Consider the following 20,479-nt stretch of genomic DNA (forward strand, 5'->3'; position numbering starts at 1 on the left):
GTGTGTGAAGTTCATGGGAAGATATTCTGTATGTGCGGATGGATGCTGTGCTCTCAGGATTTGTACACAAATTTTGGTTCAGGAGATCCCGTCGACATCACTGACAACGCCCTAGAGCCTGTAATAAAACTGATGTCGAAGTTTCTAGCTATTGACACGGCGGAGTCGATCCATGGCTTCTCTCCAGTTCAATGTGAGGCCGTTCAGGGCCATAGTTCCTTCCAGACCTTCTTGCCTTCCAAAATGCGGAAGGATTCAGTGCTCTGTGACCTCAACACACAAACGCTACAACATTACTCTGCTTCCCGGCGACGGCATTGGTCCCGAGGTCATCTCCGTCGCCAAAGACGTCCTTAAGCTCGCAGGATCCCAAGAAGGTACAATGAAGCTTCTTCTTCTATTGATGTTCATTTTTTCTTTCCATGTTTAATTGGGGTTTAGGGTTTTAGAGTTTCAGAAGGTGTAGTATCAACTTATTAGAGTGTTAATTTTTCCAGGAATCGAGTTTAGGTTTCAGGAGATGCCTGTAGGTGGAGCTGCGCTAGACTTGACTGGGGTTCCCTTGCCGGAAGAAACACTTTCGGTAGCTAAGCAATCTGATGCAGTTCTTCTCGGAGCAATTGGAGGGTGAATTTTTCTTTTCTCAGTTGTTGTTCCTTGAGTTTATTAGTTTTATATTTGTTTTAATATTTTAAATTAAGTTTTATTATAAATTTCCCACGAATTTGATTTTTTTTGGTAGATATAAGTGGGACAATAATGAGAAACATTTGAAGCCAGAAACGGGTTTGCTTCAGCTTCGGGCGGGACTTGGGGTCTTTGCAAACTTGAGGCCAGCTACTGTTTTGCCACAAGTAATAAATGTCGCATTTTTCCTTCCTGTTTTTCTTAAATAACCGGGACTAGTTTGTCTGTAGACTCTGTAGTTCTTGATATTATGTTCATTTGTATTTTTCAAAGTTTTAAATTCATATTTGTGCCGGTTAGGGACTTGCGTGGGACAAAGGGAAAGCAAATATATATTCCATATATACAGTTATGCACTGGTTTAGATTTCATTGTCTAAAACTCAGACTCTGTATGCATAGGAAAATGTTAGACAGTTTTGTATGCCCTTAGCTTCAATCAGAATGATGTACTTTATGAGTTTATTGTAAATGAATAAAGATACATATTTGATTCATGTTCCCTTGGTATGTTTCTGTGCAATACCCTTAAACTGGACACTTATTGAGACTCGTGTTAGTTTAGAATGTTCACAGCCAGTGGATCGGTCTAGGGAGACCTATCTTGACAAGGCTGACACTGTGGTGCCACCAAGTCGGTTGGAGTGGCCTGTCTCAGCTGCCAGGGTGAGACCCTAGGCACATACAGTGTAGGATTAATTGAATCTTTGAACTGGACCAGATTTCCAGTATTGCCCTGGACCTTGGAGATTGATGGGCAAAATTGGAAAGTTACACCCGACCCCTAGACTCGATTATGATATTGCACTAGGTGTCGGATTGGGCTGTCTTTGATATGCCAATCAGTGAGATCCTTAGCGGGGGTCAAAACCTGGGTATGTTGGGACAGTCCGAGAATTCATCTGAGTGGGTGATCATAGTGACAGGATCAGCCCCTTTGTCGGACAAAGGTAATGATCGGGGATGCACTCTCACTGATGGAAACCAAGACTGCCGGCAGCCGATTTCAACCGTTGAGATTTGTTTTGCAAAGTATATTTTATATGAGATATAAAAGTATATATATTATAGTTTCTAAAATGTTTGCAAAAGGTTTTAATTCCTAGGATCCATAAAAGTGAAGAGTGCAACACTGTTCCTTGTAGCCAAGGGAGAGGTCCTCTCTTGTCGGGCAGTGTATGATCATTATGGGCTGAGAGGTTAAGTGTAAGACCATTGAGGATAATACCTGATGGGCTAATTTTGCATCTGCCCACAGTCCTTGGGTGTTACAAGGTGGTTTGGCCCAGGGACCACTTAGGGTAAGTGTTGGGCCCATAGAGCCCATTCGATGGGTTTCAGGGGGTGCACTGTCTTTAACAGTGTATTCGGCCAGGCCTTGTAACAAAGGCTGGGCCGAACCCATGTGGCTGATGTGTAGATCAATGCTTGGGTCCCACGCCATATAAGGAAGCCCAACTGGGCAGCAGTCAGGAAGGTTAAGTGAGCACATAAGCTTAATGGGCCTAAAGCTCATTTCGAACTAGGCTGTTTATTTAGTTAATAAAGGGGCGAATTCTGAAGTGGATCAGCTAATAGGATTGGGCTTAGACCCCATCTATTTAGAGAGTCCAAGATCTAAATGAGATTTAGATCTAGAAACTTCCTAATCAGATTAGGAGATGGTTGATCTGATCTGTAGATAAGATAAGGATTATCCCTTATCACTTAAAGGGACTTCTAACCCAAATATGATTTGGATTAGCAACTCCTAATCTGATTAGGAGCTGATCCCTTTAAGATTATAAAAGAAGAAGGGGGCGGCAGCCTTTAAACAGAAAACAGATTTCCTCTAGTGCAAAAAATCAAGAAGAGAGAATTCTGCTCCCTGCTCTTGCCACCTTGTTTGCCAGTTCGATCTCCAGTTGTGGGAGAAGTCAAGATTGGATCTTGACGTCAGTTCTTTGAGAAAGGATTAAAAGGAAGCTGTGCTCACGTACCATCTTGCTGATCCTTGCGAAGGACAGAGTTCTTGGAGAAGAACACTGTTGATTCTGCTCCATCTGCACTGCGCCATCTTCAGTGGGAGCAGTCTTTGGTTCCTTCCTTGGGCGTGAACACCTTTGTTGGGAGATACAGTTTCTCCGTATCAGGTATAATTCTCTCCTACTCCTTTTGGTTCAGATCTGATTCAGTTTAAGGTTCAAGAATGATCCTTGAAAATATGATTTTCTAAATAGGGAATGTGATTTCCAGTTGAAGGGAGAGAAAAAATTTTGAAATTCGCCCCTTATTCCGCAATCTTTGGGCGTCCATGGGATGGATCTCTCATCCCTTCAGAAAAGACAAGATGATGCATGCTTTGGTGCTTGGCACCATTTACTGTTGTGTGGCTATTTGATCATCTGCTCAAATCATAGTTTAATGAAGAACTTCTTGATTTAACTAATGGTCCAAGTTATCCTAATTGCAACCAAATAGGAATTTAAACATGGATGTTCATATCACATATTGTCCTTGTATTTTTAGTTTGGATTATGTTTCTCTTGTTCTTTTGTATTTTTAATTTCTTAATGACAAATAACAACATTATTATGAGCATGTAGCCATGTAAGAGAATAATTAATATAAAAACGTTCTGATTTTAAAAAACTGCATATATTGATTATATTCACTTTTTTTTAACAAGAATCCCTTTTTTATCTTTAGCACCCCTGATAATGAGGGATATATTACATATGAAGATTGTTTCACAATAACATGCTGTTTTTACTATTATATGCTTACTTCTTTTCTGCTAAAATCCCAGTTAGTTGACTCGTCAACTTTGAAGAAAGAGGTGGCTGAAGGGGTTGACCTCATGGTTGTCAGAGAGCTTACTGGAGGTTAGGTTTCTATATGTTACTGACAATACTGCTGTTTTTAGATAACTTATAACAACTATTGTATTGAAAATTTCACCATTTCTTTTCTTCTCTTTCTCTCTCTCTCTCTTTCATGTCACCAGGAATTTATTTTGGAAAGCCAAGGGGTTTTGGAACAAATGAGAAAGGTGAGGAGATTGGTTTCAACACCGAGGTGTACGCTACTTATGAGGTGACAGAATTGTCTTATACAGCTTACTTGTCTCATATGTAAATTATTTGTCCTGTACTGACCATATTTAAATGGAAAATATGCTGGGTGTTTGGTAACTGTATGTAGTGAAATGATTTTTTTTTTACTGCTGACATAGGCTTGCCATCTAAATTGGGATCATGATAGGAATGCCAACAAAAAAGAGAAACGAGGTCATTTCATGATTTAAAAAAAAGTCAACATTTTTATATTTTTTTAAACAAAATAAGCAATTAGTATTTTACTTCTATGAAAAGTTATGGTTTCAGATAACAATATAATCTAAACTGAAATGATTTTCTTCTATGTGCTTTCAAGCACTCCTGTGATGTTCGTTTCAAGAACTGCAGGCTTTTACCATCATAGAGATGCCCCCCATAAACGAACAATCTGTTGAAAAACATCTTAGACAAATAACACACAAGTTTGGAGTAGACTACGACAGGAAATGGCTGTCTCTCTCTTCTTGATTTGTATGCTGGAGATATTGACAGATTTGTATATTTGGCAACCATATAGGGGCTGCCATTTAAAAGATATCCCGAATCCAATTTAGATAGATAATGTTCAATATCTGAAATTGATCAAAATTGTAAGTGAAGAATTTAATGCATGCATATATGGATTTCTTATGATTGTCCAGAACGGTTGAACTTTGATCGGGTACTTCCCTAGTAATCCAAAAATTTGATTTTGGATGTGATCTTTTTTTCTTTGTTTATTATTGTTATGAAATTAACCTAATAAACTTATTGATAATCTAGAAAATATACCATTTAATTTCTCATTTTCTTTTCTTGTCAATCTTCCAAATTCAAGTTGCTATTGCCATTAAACTACCCATTTTAGCAATACTGTCTAATTTCAGCTTGCCTTCATGTTGAGATGGAAAAAGCAAGACAGTTTCCACTTGCTATTTAGATTGAGTGGTGTTTACTCCTCAATCCTCACAGTGAAATGAATTTGAGATAAAGCCCATGTTATCATTTTCTCCCTATTTGATATGCTGGGATCCAGGTAACTTGGGCCAGGTTATTTTTCAAAAGGTAAAAAGCAACACTAAAAGAACAAAGAAATTTGGTAATATGAAAAGAACAAGTTTTATTGATTTCATTTAATGCCACTCTTTAGAATATGCTCCTATATTAGCAGAACTTGAGATGGCTATGTCCTTTTGTTGTATTTTGCATCATATTTTCAAAATTCTCCTAGTTTCGATTGTATATATTCTTGGTGCTTAAGATGTGCAAGTGGAACTACTCGTCAAAAAAAAAAAAAAAAAGATGTACAAGTGGAACTGGAATGCTTCAACAACATCAGAGCGTTCTCAATTCTTCATCACCATTCAAGCCTTATCCTAACTATATGGGGTTAGCTACATTTAATCCTGTTTCACCAGTCCGTTCTGTATAAAGCCATATCCGTTGTTAAATTATTGGCACTTAAATCATTTCATACTATTTCTACCAATGTCCTTTTTGCTCTACCTCTTGTCCTTCTAGCCCCTCAAACTTGTAACAAACCAATTCATTGTATGGGTGCTGTTGATGGTCTTCCATGCACATTACCAAACCATTTTAGTCTACTTTCTCTCATTTTATCACCTATTGGAGCTACTTCTAAGTTCTTATGAATGACTTCATTTCTGATTCTATCTAGTTTTTCCACTCATCCATCTCAATATGCACAGTTTTGTCACACTTATTTTTTGGACATATTTCTTGCCTATCCAACACTCTGCACCATACAACATAGTTGGTCTTACAACTGTTTGATAGACTTTTCCTTTTAATCAAGTGGTATTCACCTATCACACAAAACTCAGCCCAAATGCATCCCTCCATTTTGCCCGTTCAGCTCTAATTCTATGGATGACCAATGTGACATCCTCTTCAATCTCTACCTTGTTATGAATTATCAAACCAAGATACCAACAAAGGTCACATTGAGTTATCTCTTGGTCTCCAATCCTAAGTGTACCTTGATTTGCACTCCCATACATATTGTCCTACTTAATTTAAAACCTCTTATTTCTAAGGAATCTGTCCTTAAGCTTAACTTTGCATTTAATCCTTCGTTAGGCTCAGTTTGGAAGGAGTACAAATACAAATATGTAGAGTGCAAAACCTTACATTTTGTATTATTTTGTATGTATTTATATTGTACATATTTGTATTTGTACTCCTTCCATACTGAGCCTTAGTTTCATTAATTAAAATGATATCATCAGCAAGCAAAATGCACCGTGGGACCTCCTAAATATGTTTAGTCAATTCATCCATGATTTGTGCAAATAAATAAGGACTCAATGCTAAACCTTGGTGAAGACCCATTGTAACCGTAAAATCTGATGTCTCTTCCACAGGTGTTCTCAATTGTAATAAATCTTTTATGTTACTCCTTATTTTTCCTTTGGTGTTTATGCAGAAATCTTCTTTCTTTTATGTCTTTTTTCCCCCTTTGTAATACCTTTCTGTTGTAAGTTTGTACTAAAGATCGTTAGAAATGCAATCAGATTGACCGTATTGCTCATGTTGCATTTGAGACTGCTCGGAAGCGACGTGGAAAACTATGTTCTGTTGACAAGGCAAATGTTTTGGAGGTAACCTTGTAGCATTGGGGATTCTTTGCTTGTACATTCTTTTCATACATCATGTGGTGCATGTTAAAAGAACAGCTAAGAAATATTATCACTGCATATTTTCTAAACAAATGTAAATTTGGTCTTTTAAAAAGCTAATAGGTTTTTTATTTGAATATTTTCTAAGCATTGGGGATCTTCTTTGCTTGTACATTCTTTTCATACATTGTGTGGTACATGTTAAAAGAACAGCTAAGAATGTAAACTTGGTGTTCTAAAAAGCTAATAGGATTCTTTTTTATTTGTTAATGCTGAGTTACATAATGCATTGCTAGTAAACAATCAGTTTATGCAACTCTTAGATTTCTTTTTTACAGGTCAGGTGGGACTCATGAAAAGATGCCTGACTTTGTCTTGGTGTCTTTTCATGGGTCCTACATGTCTATAGGGAGAAGTTTTGAAGCGTTCCATAAACTTGTTTACTAGAATTCCGTGAGTTGCATAATACATTGGGTAATGGCCTAACCTTTCAAAATCTGGAAATCCCTTTCCATATAATTCTACCCCAATGCGTTTTTCAAAATGCCAAAATTCTTGACATATCTTATCTCAGTGGCTGGCAGAGAACACAAAAGGATAAAACAGTTCAGTGGTGTTTTGGAGTTTATGTCCAATAATGAAAACATCTTGGCTTATTCTTGTCATTTTCTGCTGTGCAGGCAGCAAATCATTGGTTGAAATTGGATTTTGGTTTTGGTTGTTCATCTTGTGTTACCTACCTTTGGATACTCTATGCAGGGACTATTGGTTCTGAATATTTGATAAATCACCTTTTATCTTTTATGAGTGTGTGTCTATATATAGTCAATGTTCCATGTTACAGACATATTCTATAGGGTGTGATTACCATGTAAAATGCCCACCTTTGCTGTTTTAGCCATTCTATGAGTTGTCTACCATTAGGATAGGGGTGATCATTCTTGGCCCAGCCCGGACCAGCCTGCAACTTTCTGGGCCTGGACCCAGGTTTTTGTGTGCAAGCCGGGCCTGGCTTGGGCCTGCATCAAGCCCAAAAAATTCTGGGCCGGACTTGGGCCAAATACTTCAAGCCCAGCCTGTAATATGATATAATATATCTTTAAATATACATTATATATTATACATATTATATATTATATTTTATGTTATATATATTTTGCATATGTTATATTTCATGTGTGAACACTAGAGCCAACTCAAGTATGTGAATTGTCCTCCTAGGCAAGGCTTTATATTGATGAAGGCAATGCCTTCATTCTCATTGCCTAAGCAATGTGGGACTTGGAAAAACACTCAATGGTAGCACTCACTATTTAGTATTGTTCCAAGTTCCACATTGCTCAAGAATGGGAAGGGGAAGGCCTTGCCTTCATCTATAAAAGGATAGGTAAGCCAAGCCAAACCAACTCTAGGAATTAAATGAGGCCCATGTCTTTTTTCTTCATGGACCCAAAGCCCAATTTAACTTGGGCTTGTGCCATGTTTTTTTGCATGTATTATATTTTGTTTAATTAAAAAATTTAAATAATTAATTTTTTATTATTGGATATCATGGGCCCAAACCCATTGCTCATTAGGCCCGGAAAGCCCATATGCCCAAACTGGTCCATGATCACCCCTACATTAGGACTTCCTCCCCCTCATTCTCGTCTTCCCCCAAAAGATGGTTGCCGTCATGGTTTTGTAACTGATTCCTTTGTACTGCTAATGTAGGAACATATGATAAATACATAGTCAAAAAACACAAAAAAGAAACTAAATAAGTTTATGTCATTTGGAAATTGGCAGGCATCAATGCTATGGAGGAAAAGAGTGACAATGGTTGCCTCTGAATATCCAGACATTGAGCTCTCACACATGTATGTTGACAATGCCGCAATGCAACTTATTCGTGATCCAAAGCAGGTACAAAACTTTTCATTTCATTTATTTGTTCTTTCTCTACTTATAACATTTGGGGTTTTGGAAGTTCAATGAAAGTAACAGAATAACAAAAGTCTTGTGCACAGTGATAGAAAATGGTTTTGATCTTGAAACTTGATGGAAGACAGTATCTCATGCTGGCTTAGTTTTAATTATTGCAGTTTGATACAATTGTGACAAACAACATCTTTGGTGACATTTTGTCTGATGAGGCTTCAATGCTTACTGGGAGTATAGGAATGCTTCCATCAGCAAGTCTTGGTGAATCGGTATTTGCAGATTCTAGAATTTTTTTTACAATTTCAAAATTCTATTTTCTTGGTATTATATACATTGTCTAAAAGCCTCCCAACTTTTCTCGTGACAATTGACTGAACTCTAATACCTTTTGTATTATCTATTTAGATTTACTATCTTTGATTCCGTGCTTTTCCTGCAGGGACCTGGACTTTTTGAACCTATCCATGGTTCTGCTCCTGATATTGCTGGACAGGTAATACTCTTGTTATATTCATATTTCTCATTGCTACAAGAAAATGCATTTATTTATCCTGTGGTTGTTGCTTAGTCACAATAGCTGTCTAAAGTTAGCCACCACCAGTCCATAAAATTCTTGATGCTTTACTTGTATAAGACCAATTTATTGTCAAAATCAGTGATTTAAAAGGCTTGCCTAGGCCCCAAGTGCAGCACTTTCGAAAGGCATGCGCCTGGTGCACCTTGCACTTCAGCCCAGGTGTGCACCTTTTTCAAAATTTGTGCTTTTTTGCTATTTTTAAGCCTAGCGGTTGGGCCAAGGGCTCCGCCCCCAGACCCCCAACCAAGCCCCTTGAGGCAAGCCCAAACAAATCCATGTTAGGGTCTTAAATTCTTAACCCCTACAAAAAATTGATTTTAAAATTTTAATTATCTTCTAAATTATATTCTATCAGGATGAATGAATAGACAACATTAGTAAATAAGGGGGCTCTTCATTCTTGAGTTTCGGTGAGCGAGCACAGCAAGCGGACATGGACTTGTTTGGGCTTTGCCTCGAGGGGCTTGGTATAAAGGTGGCTCGTAGAATCAGGAATGAAATATTTTTAACATCACATTAGTTATTTGAAATAATGCAAATGGAAAGAAATAAAAAGTTTGACATGCATGAATATGTTTTTTATGCTAATTTTATTTTATTTTGCATTTTTCACTTTGAATATGTTTTATGCTATGTTTATGTATTTTAATTTGAGTTGATTGGCTTTTTAAAACTTTTAGTTTAAAATTAAAGTTTGAATTTTTTTAATTAATATTATTTTAAATATTTTCTTAATTTATTTTGATTTTTTACTTTTTTTTTGTATTTTGCATTTTTTTATTTTTTTCCAATTTTGTGCATTCCTTCAAAAAGGTGCACACCTCGCCTTGCACCTTGTGCCTTGGGCGCAAAATGGCCATTGCACTTTTTTTGTGCTTTGCGCTTTTGAAACACCGGTCAAAATAGACCTATTTATTGATAGGAGCTTATGCATATTCTTCTTCCCATCTGAGATGCGCCTAGAACAGGTGAGGCACATTTTAGGGTATGTGCCTTGCCTAGGTCCTAGCCGCAGCATTTTCAAAAGGCGCATGCCTTGCTTTTTTAATCTTCTTGGCATTTTTTGTATTTTTGCGCCTTGCTTCAAAAAGGTGCACACCTTGCCTTGCGCCTCGGGCGCAAATTGGCCCATACACTTTTAAAACACTGTTCATGGTTCAAAATCTTGGAGCTTGTCAAAGTCGGCACTCCAATGGTTCCATCCCATTCTGCGCATTCAGTCCATCCAATTGTGTGGTGACTTAGGGTTCTACGCACCTACATTGCCATGCTTAATTGGTTGAATCACATAGATGAAGGTTCATTTTGTCCTTCATTTTCTGTGTTTTCTTCCAGTTAACAATGAGATTCAGCTGTTTAGTACAACATCAGAAATTAGCTTTTTTTTTGGGGTAATTGAAGTTGACAATTTAGTATATCTTGCCTATTATGCAGAACAAGGCAAATCCACTAGCAACGGTGCTTAGTGCTGCTATGCTTTTAAGGTATGGCCTAGGGGAAGAAAATGCTGCAAAGAGAATTGAGAATGCTGTGATGGAGACTTTGGATAAAGGATTTCGAACGGGTGACATATTCTCATCTGGAAAGGTATATGTACTTTTAGTTTACTCAATTATGTTCCTCCCTTCATCTAAATAGTCCTAACTTCCTTGAAAACAAGATTAAGTTACTAACATCCTTGATTGGTTAGGTCTAAGCATTAGTATAACAAAGCACTAACAAAAGTTTATTACCTGGAAAAGACCTTTCTTTATTATCTGTTTTCTTATTAAAGGGAAATTTTAACTATAATAAGAAGATACAATAGCTGGTGATAAGAGATCACAAAGGTAATAATAAGACACTGAAATAACTATGAACCCAATGAATAACAAGAACTCCTTATGAAGCATATCCATCATAAGTACGCTTCCAGGCCACCTAACAGGCTTTTAAACCAATGTCCCATAAGAAAAGACACTTCTTTGTTATATAATTTCAAACAAAAATCATAATCAATATCAACATTTTCAAGCGGCAATATCCTTCTATGAGTAGCTCAGTAGCAGCATATTTTCATGCCTCCCTAAACCAGTACCTCCCCAGAACTCCAAAAAATAATAAATAAATAAATAAAGTCACCTGATGTGTCCAATCTACCCCATCCAACCTCCATATTTATTCCAAATTTATAATTTCAGGTTTTTTTAATGCTCTCTCTTTTTGGCTAGGCTAGGTGATGACTATTTTTAATAAAAACCATGAATCCTAGGGTAATTTCCTATGTTCCTATTAGGATACTGCCTAACACAGGGTTCTCTTCAAGGGAGAGCCAACCTCCTCGGAAATAGAGGAGTTATTTGAACTTCAAGACTATCCCATTTGGCCATTTCTCCATCAGGTTGGTATTTATGTGAACTCATGATCTCAGATCTGATCTGGACGGGGAAGCTATAACAGAATTCATACATCTGGGACCTCACTGCCTGGTGTGACATAGCTTTCTTGAGAAAATATAAGTGGTGCATCCTGCAGCTGGGCTAGCCTGAGTTGATGCTGAGTTGAGCTTTAAACTGCTGCTGGGCCTAATTATCTATAATCTTTGCAAAAAATGCATTAAACTTCATTTGAAACATAAAAAAATCAACATATCCTTAAAAAATGGAAAAAAGAAAAGAATTTCAGAAAATAGAGGGTTTGAGCCCCTTTTTTGTCCTAGGAGACGAAGAAAAAGAACAAGAAAATAATCAACATTTGTTGCTTGTGAACATGATTTTGAGTTCTTTTTTGCTTCAGTTCAGGTTTTGAACCTCTTTGAGGGTTCAAGGCAGCATACATGTGGGTTGAACCCAAAGAAACTAGTATTTTAACACAAAAATTGAGTAATTTGGTTTTAATTCTTTATTTCTAATTAAATAAATGGTTAGGAATATTGGGAATTGATGCACTTTTGGTCTCGAGATCAGACAATAACGTAGAAATCTTGTTAGTGGACAAACTGGAATTTCTTTGCTTATATTCATAAGTTAGGCACTTAGGGTCTGTTTGATTGCTGAGAAATGGATGAGAAAAAGGAATATTCCCGAATTATTCTCCATTTCTTGTGTTTGTTTACTGGTAAACAGTGTTTTGTGATGAGAAACAAGAGGGACGCGGGATCCCAAAATTAAGTGAGCGGGGTCGCACCAAAACAGTGCGACCCCAATGAGAAAAGAAAACTAAGAAAATTACTCGGGCTTTGTCAGAGAAGTCGATCATCTCCACTCTCTCTCTCCACCACTAACCATCTTCTTCTTGTTATCAGCACCTCCACCACCGCCACCACCACCGCCGATCATCACCACATCCTCCTCCAGCATCCCAACCATAACCTCCTCTCTGTTCGCTCATTCACCCACTCCTCAGCGGAGGAGGTTGCTGCTGAGCATCGCCACCGGAAGCGCCGCCTCTGTATTGAACCCCCACTCCATGCCCTCCGCCGAGACCCTAACGCACCACGCCCGCGTCCCGACCCTAAATCACCATTGCAGAGCATAACAGAAGAGGGAGATCGACCTTACTCCTCCCAATCGCCGCTGGACGCGGACGCGGGCAACCGACCTTACCAAAATCAAAAGCAAAGAGAAGAGGGTCTCGACACAGCCCGTCATGTGATGGCGTAAGTGGCCAACAACGCTTCAGCCCTTTTTCTCAGTCTCAAGTCCAGAAATTGATGAGAAGCCCGCGAGCCACAAGGAAGAAAGATGCATCTCTTCGCTATCCTCCTTTTCTCGATTGCACTGGAAAGCGACCAGTCGACCACTTCCCTGTTCCCTCTTCTCTGCTTGTTCACTTTTCGTTCCTTAATTACAAGCCAACATTTTCAGTTGGGCTTTCATTTAATTTCTTCAATTTCTGGCGCTTTCCCCCTACTTCTTAAATCTTTCAGTTGGGGTTTCTCTTTCCCTTCCCTTTTAAGCCTGCTCATCTCCCTCTGATTTCTCTGCTTCATTCTCTCCTCTGTTTTGAGTGTTTCAGGGTCTGGGCTTTGAAGGGTCTCTGCTTTTTCTACCATGGGGTCGTTCTTTAAGACCCAACGTGTCATCTACAAGCCTGTAGAGGAAGTTGATCTTAGCCCAGATAGCAATGAGGTTTATCTCCGGGCAAATGTTAAAGGTTTTAATCCCATCGCCTTTTCCTTGCTGTGTTATCGTTTGTTTCCTACGCATGACAAATAATTCTGCGTTGTTACCATCAGGCTGTGAAGTTATTTAGTTGTTGTGAGAGTGAGTACTAATGTTCGCAGTGCAAATTGATTAAAATTTTATCTGTAGCTGGGTAGCAATTAATGGTTGTCCATGGTAGATAGGATGTAAGCAGAACTCTGTATTAGGAAGTCAATATCTAATTGTTCTGATTTCTTTTGTTCTGTCTCTTCTAATTACTGTTTTGGATATAAATTTTCATAATTGATGACTCTGAAAGAAGGGATTTTGAAATTATATTCATAATCTAGTACTGCAGTTCAGTACAATTTTCATTCCAGTTGAATAAAATCTATTCATCACAGGTCTTATTCCATTTCTGTGCTTCTGTCTTTAAATTTGCTAATGTCTGATATATGCTCTTGTTTTCAGTTAAAATCATATTTGCTAAGTAAATTTTGGATTAATTATGTAATTAGATATTGGTAGTTTGTTTAGAACCACCATGGGGTGGTTCTCCTATAAATTTTCTTGCAAAACAAACACTAGAAAGTGGATTTTCTAACAAAAATTTTCTTAGCAAACAAACACATTATAACTAACTGAGAAAATAAATTTTCCTCTTCTCATCCCAACATTTCTCATCCCATCCTTTCTCAGTCCAATTTTCTCAGCAATCAAACAGACCCTTAGGCTTCAAGTTAAATTGGAGAAAATTGACAAAATGCTTTAGATTCATGCCCTTTTTTTCTTTTGAAAAAAAGGTGAGGTATGTTCTATGGCTTCTTTTGCCTCACTAGTGGGACTCCATTTAACTCCATTAGCAGTATGACAGATAACTTTTAGCCAATCCTTTGTGATCCTGAATTGTTTTGTGCAATGCTAGATTATTCTCCAGATGATGGGCACTGCATTGTCCCTCAGATGCTGTGATATTTTTTGTCAATAACAATTATTTGTATTCAATCATGAAATTAACACTTCCTACTCAAAAGCAGAGCAGAAAAGGAGAGTACAAGGCAGACCCTTTTTTATTGGTAGCAAAAACATTTCATTGATTAAAATTCACAATTGTGAAGAAACCCCAGTATAGTTAAACCCCAATGAGGCCAAACATCAAAAACTACCTCCCTACCCAAATACAATTCAGTCTAGAAAACCTGATTTCTATTTACCCCTTGCTTGGAGTACAAGGCAGACCTTGACAGTACCAAAATTTAACATGATAAATTTTACACATTCATACCCGGTCCAGGTGCTCTCCATAGGAGGCAATCTCTTGTTAGCCATGTTCTTGCCAGAGCATCAGCCATGACATTTGTTACCCACTTGAGCAAGCTGTTCAACTGTCTGCCCAATGCTTGAGCCTGTCTAACCAGTGGCCTGTAACTCCAAGGATGTCTCCATCAGTTTGCATCCATGCAATCCACTATTAAATTCTTCTATCCACACAGAGATAAGCTTGAGACCTTGAATGCGTGCTCGTATTTCTGCCTTTAGTACAATGCCCTGTCTAATTGGTCCAGAATAACTGAGGCAAATCTTGCTGTTCTAACAACCCCTTCCAATTCCAAATTCCCCAGGGTTGCCTAGGTTGCATCCATCAAAATTGAGTTTGAGTCTTCCAGCCTTAGGGTCTACCCATACCCCTTGTATTTATCAGCTTCTAACTATTTCTATCTAGGACTAGGCTAAAATTAGTCTCCTTTTCTTGCTCAAGTACGGTGTGCCCAAAAGTCCTGCTTCCAACTATTTATTTATTTTATTGGAAACGGTAACTTCATTAATACAATATAAAGTACAACTGTCAACCCCTAAATAGATATTGAGTCCCCAGTAATCTTTATTGCAAAACTGCCCAGAACATACCCTCCCTCACAGTCCCTTGTTTAGCCAACGTATCAGCTAAGCCATTAGCTGATCTTTTTGTCCATTTGAAGCAAGCACCAATCTCCCTTGTTATATTGAGGATTTCCCTTATGGGCTGGCTGTCTATAAATCAAGGCTCCCAACTTACCTGATTGCAACCAATCAATTGACAGTTTAGAGTCTCCCTCTATCTCAACTTGGTGTAACCCCAATTGTTTGGCATATCTTACACCTTGAAGCAAGGCCATCACCTCTGCTCTCAACGAGTCCCCCACTCCTATTGGCCCTGAAAACATAGCCACAATTCTGCCATTTTCATCTCTGAATACTCCCCCTATACCTGAAGGGCCCGGATTACCTCTAAAGCTCCCATCAAAGTTCAGTTTTGTTCTTTGTTGTGTTGGTGGGGATCACAACTCCTGAACAATAGGTTGAGCATATGGAATTGGAGTCATGGGTAGTCTTAGTTTCAATCACAAAACTCTCTCTCTCTCCTAATAACAACAAGCAGGCCTCTCTCCCTTGTTTATCATTGACAGAAAACGTTGCTCTTGATGGAGTTTAATGGTGGGATAGAATTCATGCAGTTGACGCCAAATAGTTGGGATTAAGGCTGAGATGAGTTGAGCTGAACTAGTATGACTTCGGTCTTTTTTTCTCCAGAAGCTCTATAGGTGCATGCAAAGATCAAAGCATCGATAGACACCAATAGATACCAAAAATTGGGTATCAGCGCATATTAATAGAGACCAATACCCTTGTTTATTTTTCTTTTTTTTATTTTTTATCAGCTATAGAGGGATGACCTCTATCATCCCAAACTTTCAAAGCCCACAAACCCTGTATATATCAATGTATCCATGACCATGGATATGGGTACAATACACCCATTATGGATTATTAGCTTCAGAGGGATGCCCATCATCCCAAGCTTTTTAATCCTTCAAACCCTGTGTTTATCAATGTATCCATGGCCTTGGGTACGAATATGATCCACTCGATACTTTGCACAGCAGGGTGATCACCTCTTCCTCTTGTTTATCCTTGCTATGAGGGTGCATGGTAGATAATTTGTTGATTATTGGAAGAGGAAGAGGTCACTCCTGGAATTCAGGCCAAATTTCATAAGGTGACCAAGACAGGCACTTACTAGTTGACTATTGGAAATCTTTTGGGTGGTAGTGTATGCTCCTGTTACATCTTGCCTCTGATTTTCTAGACATCTTGGTACTGTTTTTTGGCTTCCCATTTTGCATTTTAGGTGCCCAATTGGGAGGGCTTTTATGCAACGTCTTCTGGCATTGTATGAGCCAAGAAACCCAGAAAGTCATGAAGTTTGGTAAAAATCTGGAAAGCAAAAAATAGGTTTACATGAGCCCAAAAATCAACTTTCTGGAGAAGCTATCGTACACAGCTTCTTGGAAGCAGCTCTGTCAATGCTGTTCATTCACCGCACAAGCCCTCCCAAACGGGCTCTAGGTTTCTCAGGTTCAACTTTTTGGGAGCTTTGAGCCCACTCCTGGATTTCAGACAAAGTTTCATGAGGGTGTGGCTATTGCTTTGTGTAAGGTGACCAATGATGGGTACTTTAGTTGTTCAGTTCCTTCTTCCTATTAGTCTTCTTCAGGACCAGCTATATTGGGTTTTACGGTGCAAACTGCATAGAACTGAAGGATGGCATGCTTTAATGCAATTATCTAAATTAACAGCAGAGTATGGATCAATTTTTTATTGATAAGCAGCATGGGTCTTGAAAAGACAATGAGATTCTTTTTTTTTTTTTTCTTTTCTTTCTTGTTTGGTAGTGTATAGTGGACCCTTTTTTCAGAAATGAGGAAGGAAACATTATTTTAATGTTCTCAGGTCCTATAGAGATTGGAGACTCAATCAAGGCAGAAACTTGTGTAATTCTCCATGACACAAGAGAGGCAAAATCTGTGATCACCAAAACTCTGGTTGTTGAAGGAGATTCAAGAGTTGTAATCGGATGGCTAGTGGAACCTACATGATCTCATGGCATAAAGTTGTGTCTAGTATTCATGGACAATCAAGGAATGGATGGGATGCTGGTTGTCTATATAGAGCTACTCTGATTGGACCTTGGAAAGCTATACATAGTATCCTCCCTTGTTTTCTTAGTTTTGTAAAATATGATTTGGCTTCTCTCAACAAGATAAGATTTTGGAGGATGTTTGATGTTTGGGTTGGGGAATCTCCGTTGAGAGATACTTTCCCTCCTCTTTGCTCTTTCTAGCCTTAAAGATAGGGTTGTGGCTGATTTCGTTCAACATCGTCCTTCTTCCTCTAGGCTGAATTGGAATTTGGGCTCTACCAGAAACCTTAGAGAGTTGGAAATCCCTGATGTATCCAACTTATTGAACATTTTTAGCTCTATTTTCTTTGATGTGGAGGGTAGAGATACCCAATTTTGGTCCCCTAATCTTATTGGGGCTTTCTCCTATAATTCCTTCAAATCTCTTGTTTCTACTCCCTTCTCTCCCTCCTATCCTATTGGTTCGTTCCTATTCCCCTAAAGATTAGTGCCTTCTGTTGGGAGGTTGTCCATGGCTTCATCAACACCTGTGACTTGCTTAAGAGGAAATGGCCAAAGTGTCCTTGTCCCCCAATTGGTGTATTCTTTGTAAGTTGAATGGTGAGACTGCTTTTCATCTCTTAATCTCCTGTCCCTTTGTTTGCTGCATCTGGGAATGGTTCTTTTCTCTTTTTAGTTGCAGATGGTTCCCTCCTGCCAGTTTGGAGAGGTTGTTTAACCCTATTGTGTTTAGGAGCAAAAAAGGAGTGGCAGGATCCTGTGGAGATGTACAAGAGCAGTAGTGGTCTGGACAATGTGGGAAGAAAGAAATTCAAGAATCTTTAGGGAAGAGAGGAGACAATGATAGAGACCATTACCCTTAGTGTGGATCATTGGATTAAGACCTTGAAACTCTTCACGAACTTCAAAGTGGAGGACTTTTTCAGGATTTGGGGGCCTATAGCAGACCTCTAGGAAACAAAAAGTCTCAGAGGTGCGGTCGGTTGGCTGAAGCTGAATTTTGATGGAAGCAGTATGGGTAGCCCAGGTCCCTCAGGAATTGGAGTACTTAAGAAATGAGGGTGGGGTTATTTGTGCATTGTTCTCAGGTCCAATTTAGCAGGGTGATTCAGCCAGAGAAGAATTTCTGGCAGCTGTATGTGGGATTGAGAAAGCCAAGGAAATGGGAGTTGATAGGCTGATCATTGAAGGTGACTTGAAAATTGTAGTGGGATGACTAAAAACGGAATAGGAGTGACTTGGCAGTTGAGAAATGTGTTCCGATGCTTTAAATGACTTGCAAAAGACATGAGTGTTCAAGTTAGATGGGTCAGACGATCTACTAACAACTTGGCAGACAGTCTTGCTAAGCAGGGGGTTCAGAGATAACAAATGTTTTGGGCATATTTGCAGTTTCAGTTGGGGGGGGCGCAGTTAATTCTGTGATGGGTTTGCTTTCCTCACAACTTGTTGTATTCTGTTGTTTCTCATAATAAATAAAATTTTGATTCTGTTTTACTGATAAAAAAAATCAAAAAGATGATAGGGGAATTGAGCGTAGCAGTGAATTGGATTCCGCAATCTGCAAATGGGCTGGCAGATGGTTTGGCAAAACAAGGGGCAATGAGGGACAGTGTTAACCGAGGCTGACCGCACTTTTTGGGGTTTAAGACAACCTTGTACTATTTCCAGCATCATTAAAATTGACAGTTACCCATGGGGCTGTTTTTTCCTTTTCCTTTTGCTTTTTTTTTTTTTTTTTTTTTGAGCAGTGGTCTCTTTTCTCATTTTATGGCCAAGTTATCATGGTCTTGCCATTATTTTTTATAGGCTAGATCGGGTTTGTTGGAGTATAGAAAGATTGTGGAGATACAATGATTGTTCCCTACTTTGGTAATGATATTAGATAGGACGTTTGCTTTGTCATATAGCTTGGATATTTTGAGAGTGATTGTGAACGACCTTTTCTCATTTGTGTCTAGTTGGTCTCCAAAGCCAAGATTATATCTTGAGCGATGTGTCATATTCAAAGGAAATGTGAATTAGTTTCTAAGATTAAAAAAGTATCTGAAAGAATTTGGACACTAAACATAGATCCAACATCCAAGGCTCCATGCTTGTTTTGTCCATTCAGCACCTCCAAACATTCTTTTCTATATCAGTAAAAAGCTTTACTTTTTTCTTCTCTAGTACTTTATTTTCGTGTTCTTCTATCACTGACAACAATTTTTTGTCTTCAGAAATTGGTAGGATGCAAAGAAATGGGAGAAGCAGTGCTAAAAGCAGTTGATTCTCAAAGAGCGGCTGCTGTTAGGAGTTGAAAATCATGAACCCCAATTGCTGAAAATTGGCAGTAAGAGGATTATATTCCATAAACTGTATCTTCATCAAGAGTAAAAGCTTTGGTGTTCGGCAGTCGTGAACAAATCGAGTTATATTGCTTGTGTTGTATTTGAGCTGTTTTTTTATAAGCAATAAGAAGGAAGGTGTGGAATGCGCAAGCTAAAATGTGATTAAATATTATTGCCTTAGGGGAGTTTCTGTACTGAAGGACTTATTGTTTTTGTCTTTCGTGAATAAAATCAAGGTTTAAAATTTCTATATCGGACATATCGTATTGAATCAGCTGGCCCCCATAATTCTAAATAAAAGGGGCGTTTCGGATTTTGACCAGTTTCAGACATTAGGCTGGCCTAAAACCAACCCCTTAAAAGTATGCCTGTTTGGGTGTATGGTAGTCTACCCAATTTCAGCTTGAGCCATTAAAGAACCCACAACTTTTCCTTTAAAAACTAGAGCAAAAGAAATAGAGTTTACTTTTGTTACGACAATGTCTAGTGCAGGGCTAAAATCAAGAATTATGGTTTTGGATTTGGTGCTGTCATTTTTCTCTAATTTAAAGTGGGGCCATATCAATATATGGTTTTGTTGTTTCAGATCAATGAATGTTCAGCCACCTCAGCTGTTATCAAATGGCCTGGCACTATCCAGAGCCATCAGATGGGAATCCAGTTAACGGCCCTACCTACCATGTTCAAATAATAATATATTTTTGAAATCTAACGGTTTCTGAGGGACCTATTTCAATCATGACTTCCCAAATCCCAAGTATTTCTCATGTTCCAAACTATTAATAAAGATAGATAATAATAGTAAGATAAGGTGGCATTATCTTTTTATGGCGTGGGAAGCACGTTCTTACGTAAGAAAATTCTGTGAACCTTTTGATTGGAATCCGACGTGTATTTGCTTGAATCACCTCGGATTCCAATCAGAAGCTGATATCATTTGCTTACGTACAAAGTGTGCCTTTTTAAATATAATAAAATATTCCAATAAAAAACTAATTTGATTGAATGCTTCTATTATTGTGGTCTAAGCGAAAAGACGACCTAACAATTCATATATCACTGAAGCAGAAAAAGAACAAAGCAAGATTTGGTTGGAGAACATGTACAATGCAGAGAATAGCATAAAGTGACGCAAAAGTCCAATAAGATTAAATGGCATTTA

General features: G+C 38.3%; 1 protein-coding gene across 1 annotated transcript; it reads left to right on the forward strand.

Moving 5' to 3' along the window:
• Positions 1-134: 134 nt before the first annotated feature.
• LOC104588498 (3-isopropylmalate dehydrogenase 2, chloroplastic-like) lies at positions 135-19,569 on the forward strand. The gene is made up of 11 exons (XM_010246443.2): positions 135-377; positions 498-627; positions 743-854; positions 3,475-3,550; positions 3,673-3,761; positions 6,298-6,384; positions 8,191-8,307; positions 8,487-8,594; positions 8,765-8,818; positions 10,337-10,489; positions 19,207-19,569. The coding sequence occupies exons 1-11, from the start codon at positions 173-175 to the stop codon at positions 19,285-19,287; spliced, it is 1,212 nt and encodes a 403-aa protein (XP_010244745.1). The 5' UTR covers positions 135-172; the 3' UTR covers positions 19,288-19,569.
• The last annotated feature ends 910 nt before the right edge of the window (positions 19,570-20,479 follow it).

This window comes from Nelumbo nucifera, chromosome 8, assembly GCF_055504915.1.
Source record: "Nelumbo nucifera cultivar China Antique chromosome 8, China Antique-T2T, whole genome shotgun sequence".
NCBI classification, from domain to species: Eukaryota; Viridiplantae; Streptophyta; class Magnoliopsida; order Proteales; family Nelumbonaceae; genus Nelumbo; species Nelumbo nucifera.